At 41.6% G+C, this 5,362-nt stretch overlaps 1 protein-coding gene and 1 non-coding gene across 2 annotated transcripts in view; both read right to left on the bottom strand.

Annotated features, from left to right (window-relative positions):
• The window catches only part of LOC133655223 (F-box/WD repeat-containing protein 10-like), a 19,984-nt gene extending 15,262 nt beyond the window's left edge, over window positions 1-4,722 (bottom strand). The window contains exons 1-2 of the mRNA XM_062055192.1: window positions 4,221-4,722; window positions 1-122 (exon numbers count right to left, since the gene is read on the bottom strand). The exon at window positions 1-122 is cut by the window's left edge and continues 13 nt beyond it. Of these exons, the coding sequence (XP_061911176.1) occupies window positions 1-122; window positions 4,221-4,692 (594 nt within the window). The 5' untranslated portion in view covers window positions 4,693-4,722. The remainder of the gene's footprint in view (window positions 123-4,220) is intronic.
• A 268-nt stretch (window positions 4,723-4,990) lies between these two features.
• Window positions 4,991-5,061, bottom strand: trnag-ccc (transfer RNA glycine (anticodon CCC)). Its single transcript has one exon. It is a non-coding gene; the product is annotated as a tRNA-Gly (tRNA).
• Between the last annotated feature and the right edge of the window lie 301 nt (window positions 5,062-5,362).

Below are 5,362 nucleotides of genomic sequence, written 5' to 3'. Positions count from 1 at the left end.
GGACAGGTCTGCAGGAAGACTGCCCAAGATGTCGCGGTTTTTGACGGGCTCGGGTGTGGACTTTGCGAAGGTGACGACCGGATCGTGCGGGTCTTCATCGCTGTCACCATCAGGGCTGCACACTGAAAATCCAAATAAAAGTTCAAAGTTATTTTCTCTTATCTGTATGTGTGTATAAAAAAATTTATTAAAAAAAAAACGGCGCCCAAACGAATGACTCGCAAGTGGGAATCGGTTCCCATCGTTCGCTTAAGAGTCGTTCAAAAGACTCGATTCATTCGCAAACGTCACATCTCTAGTGCATTACCAAGTGGGACAAAAGGCAATAGAAGAAAAGTAGAATATAATAAATATATATCTGGAAGCACATAATTGTGATGCGTTCAAGGGACCTTGATTAAAGTTCGGAATGGAGGCGTCACACAGTTTTAAAGACACATGAGGCTTAATGCAATCATGATTATAATAATAATAAACAGACTAAGGACGTATTATTATTAGAAATGTCCGATAATGGCTTTTTTGCCGATATTCCGATATTGTCCAACTCTTAATTACCGATTCCGATATCAAACGATACCGATATATACAGTGGTGGAATGAACACATTATTATGCCTAATTTTGTTGTGATGCATTAAACAATATAACAAGGTTTTCCAAAATAAATCAACTCAAGTTATGGGGGGGAAAAAAATGCCAACATGGCACTGCCATATTTATTATTGAAGTCACAAAGTGCATTTTTCATTTTTTTTTAACACGCCTCAAAACAGCAGCTCGGAATTTGGGAGGAGGTTGAGGTGGGCGGGGTTGGGGGGGGGGTATATTGTAGCGTCCCCGGAAGAGTTAGTGCTGCAAGGGGTTCTGGGTATTTGTTCTGTTGTGTTTATGTTGTGTTATGTTATGTTTGTCATTCTTGTTTGGTGTGGATTCACAGTGTGGCGTGTATTTCTAACAGTGTTAAAGTTTTTTATACTGGCACCCTCAGTGTAACCTGTATCGCTGTTGATGAAGTATGCATTGCTCGTGTGTGTGTGTACGATGTTAGAATGGATGAAAAGCGGACGTGACGATAGCTCGTAGAGTACGTTAAAGGTTCATTTGTTTAACCTTAGCCCGCGGCTTTGTTCAGTTTTAAATTTTGGCCCACTCTGTATTTGAGTTTGACACCCCTGCATCATCATCCTCATCATTAAAAAAAATAAGTCATACATTTATTTTACATGTTCTCGTTACATTCCACCTCTTTGTTCTTTAATTCCACTTTTTAATGTATTTTTTTTATAGTATTTTCAATATCAATCAATCAATCAATCAATCCATGTTTACTTAGAAAGCCCTAAATCACGAGTGTCTCAAAGGGCTGCACAAGCCACAACAATATGCGTCTCGGGTCATTAAAAAAACTAGCTGCGGGCAGCAAAATGGCCCCGGGGGCAGGGCCGGCCCGTGGCATAGGCCGTATAGGCAAATGCTAAGGGGGGCCGTCCATCAGGGGGCGCCACGCCAGTGCCACAAATGTTGGAGGAAAAATAAAAAAATAAAAAAAGGTGGTACTATTATTTTTAAATACAAAAAATAATCCCACGTTAATTAAAATGCAAAGTAAAGCCTATTTAATAGAAATATTATTTGTTACAACCTTACGCCCCCCCTCCCTTCCTTTATCATGACTCTTTTTGGACGTCACCACATCAAAAAATCAACACAAGATGTCAAAACGGCCAAAACTGTCAGGTGCCCAGGGAAGAAAAAAGAGAAAAGAGGAGGAGAAACGAGAAAAAGACCGAGGTAGCAGGTAGATAACGTTAGCCTACATGAAATTATTTGTCTGTTACAGAATGTGACAGTAACCTGGCTTTTTAGCATTAAGCTAACGTTACATGATTTGGCAATTGCTAATCTCTGTTTTAACGTCGGGTTAACATTGTGGAGGGGGCTAAGTTGTTATGGAAAATAATAATGTGACGTTTGGTAATTACAGTACTCCCTGGTGTACAGTAATTTATAAGTCATTCTAGTTAATGCAATATTAAAAAGCACAAATAGAGAACTCTGTAGGATCCCCTTTAGTTGTTAAAGTCATACTGGTTTGTATTTTTAATTTATTTTATGCAACTTGTTGACACGTTTTATTTTGTGTTTATGTATGTAAAAAATATTGTATTTCATATATTCATTTTTTATTTTTTGTATTAATTTATTTATTCATATTTTTTTGTATCTCGTTAACTATTCTGATTGTTAATTTGCTTTCTTTAAGTAAAAAAAAAAAAGGTCAAAGACAAAGCTATTCGGCTTCTTGTGAGTATATACACTTCACTGCCGATGTGGGGGGGGGGGGGGCGCCACCTAAAATCTTGCCTAGGGCGCAGGCCTGATCCTAACCAATCTGGCGCCCTAGGCAAGATTTTAGGTGGCGCCCCCCCACATCGGCAGTGAAGTGTATATACTCACAAGAAACCGAATAGCTTTGTCTTTGACCTTTTTTTTTTACTTAAAGAAAGCAAATTAACATATTATATGAGAATGTTATGTTATGATTATCTTTAACCGATTCACAGCAGTGCTCAAATTAAAAAACAGCATTCCCTCTCATGTAATATTGCTTAATTAACATTAATGATGTGCACTTTAACAACTAGGCTTACAACTATACCTAATATATAAAGGGGTGGAAAAGTGACTATTACCTGCAGGGCAAACATTAGCTAACTAACCAGAAGGCAATAACAATGTCAACAAAAACACCTGCTTAATAGGTCTAATACAAATGTCCCTGAGGAATGTAAGGTGGGGAGTACTGTAATTACCTAACGTTACATTATTATTTTCCATAACAATTTAGCCCCCTCCACAATATTAACTAGACCAGGGGTCGGCAACCCGCGGCTCTAGAGCCGCATGCGGCTCTTTAGCGCCGCCCTAGTGGCTCTCTGGAGCTTTTTCAAAAATGTATGAAAAATGGAAAAAGATGAGGGGAAAAAATATATTTTTTGTTTTAATATGGTTTCTGTAGGAGGACAAACATGACACTAATTGTTATAACACAGTGTTTATATTAAACATGCTTCACTGATTCGAGTATCTGGTGAGCGCCGTTTTGTCCTACTAATTTTGGCGGTCCTTGAACTCACCTTAGTTTGTTTCCATGTATAACATTCTCCGACTTTCTAGGACGTGTTTTATGCCACTTTTTCTATCTCATTTTGTCCACCCAACTGTTAACGTGGTGCGTGAAGGCACAAAGGTGAGTTTTGTTGATGTTATTGACTTGTGTGGAGTGCTAATCAGACATATTTGGTTACTGCATTAATGCTAGCTAATCGATGCTAACATGCTATTTAGGCTAGCTATATGTACATATTGCATTATTATGCCTCATTTGTAGGTATATTTGAGGTCATTTAGTTTCCTTTAAGTCCTTTAAATGTATATCTCTTGACACACTATCTGTATGTAATATGGCTTTTAATTTTTTGCGGCTCCAGACAGATTTGTTTTTGTATTTTTGGTCCAATATGGCTCTTTCAACATTTTGGGTTGCCGACCCCTGAACTAGACGTTAAAACAGAACTAGCCATTTATTGATTAGCAATTGCCGAATCATGTGACATTAGCTTAATGCTAAAGCCAGGTTACTATCACATTCTGTAACAGACAAATAATTTCATGTAGGCTAACGTTACCTACCTGCTACCTCGGTCTTTTTCTCGTTTCTCCTCTTCTTTTCTCTTTTTTCTTCCCTGGGCACCTGACAGTTTTGGCCGTTTTGACATCTTGTGTTGATTTTTTTGATGTGGTGACGTCCAAAAAGAGTCATGATAAGGGAAGGGGGGGAGGGGGGGGCGTAATGTTGTAATAAATATTTTTTCTATTAAATAGGCTTTACTTTGCATTTTAATTAACGTGGGATTATTTTTTGTATTTAGAAATAATAGTACCAACTTTTTTTTTTCTTTTTTTTTTTCTCCAACATTTGTGGCACTGGCGTGGCGCCCCCTGATGGACGGCGCCCTTAGCATTTGCCTATACGGCCTATGCCACGGGCCGGCCCTGATAGGGCGCCAGATTGGTTAGGGCCGGGCCTGCATGCCCCGGGGCCACACTTTGGAGACCCCTGGCCTATACATGCATTATTGAGCGCCAATGTCAATTCTTCTTTTCATGGAGAAATGAATATTTAGGAGTATTTTTGTGTGTACTTTTTTTTTGTACCTTTAGTTTGTTCCTCCAGCTGTCGTTTGAGTCTGACCACGACCACGCCGATCAGATGCTTGGCCATGCTGAGCAGTTCTGGGTCACACTGCAGCAACAGGTGGCAGAGGTACCGAAGCTGCACCGAGTCCGGGCTGGTGTCGAACCAGTACCAGATGTCTCTGACCAGAGGCGCAGGCTGCGCCTTCTTGTCCAGACGCGCGTAAAACTCGGGCAAGGTTTGCCTCTTGGACTGCGAGTAGCTCAGCAGGTTCCAGGAGGTGAGGCGCAGGGACGTCTGCAGGTTCTCCAGGACCGGCACGCTGCGGCAGCGCAGCAGAACCCCCACGACGAACCTCCTCCTGGGCTCGTCCGAGAGCTTCCACAGGTCCTGCAGGGGCTCGGCGGCTTTGGGCGTGAAGAGGCAGGGGGGACACATGCAGCAAGGGGCGTCCATGCTGGAGCAATCGGGCGGCGGGGGCCGGGGGTCCATTCTCGGACCTTGCTGCTTGTTTGGGCGTCGTTACCGGGCGGGGCTTGTTACTACATCGTCAAGAAAACCTGCACGGATTGCCTTCCCCCCCAGTAAAGAACCACACTTTATACACGCACGGCTGTAATCGAGAATGGCAACATTTGTCAGGATAATGTGTGAGTAGCGTCTTCATGAAGGTTCTAAACGCGCATAAAACGACACATTTCAAAGGTGACGACGTTTTCAATAACTTTAAAATGCTCAAATGACATTATGACGATGAAATACATTGATGTTTGGAGGGGAAAAAAGTACGTGCGCCGCCCGGGAATCGAACCCGGGTCGCAAGAATGGGAATCTTGCATGATACCACTACACCAGCGGCGCCTTGCTTCACCTCGCTCTCCATACTAAATATAACAATATAAAGTGTCTATTTTGTGACGTTGAAGTGATAGCGGATATACATCATTACTATAAAATCAACATACTTGCCAACCTTGAGACCTCCGATACCGGGAGGTGGGGTGGGGGCGCGGGCGTGGTTAAGGGCGTGGTTAATAGGGGAGTATATTTACAGCTAGAATTCACCAACTCACCACATTAGCAATGTATAGAGTGTATTTCTTTCAAGTTAAGACTAGTTTAAAGTTATCTTCATTGAAAAGTACAGTGCTTTTCCTTCAAA

This window comes from Entelurus aequoreus, linkage group LG08, assembly GCF_033978785.1.
Source record: "Entelurus aequoreus isolate RoL-2023_Sb linkage group LG08, RoL_Eaeq_v1.1, whole genome shotgun sequence".
NCBI classification, from domain to species: Eukaryota; Metazoa; Chordata; class Actinopteri; order Syngnathiformes; family Syngnathidae; genus Entelurus; species Entelurus aequoreus.
This window is presented reverse-complemented; position numbering and strand designations above follow the sequence as displayed.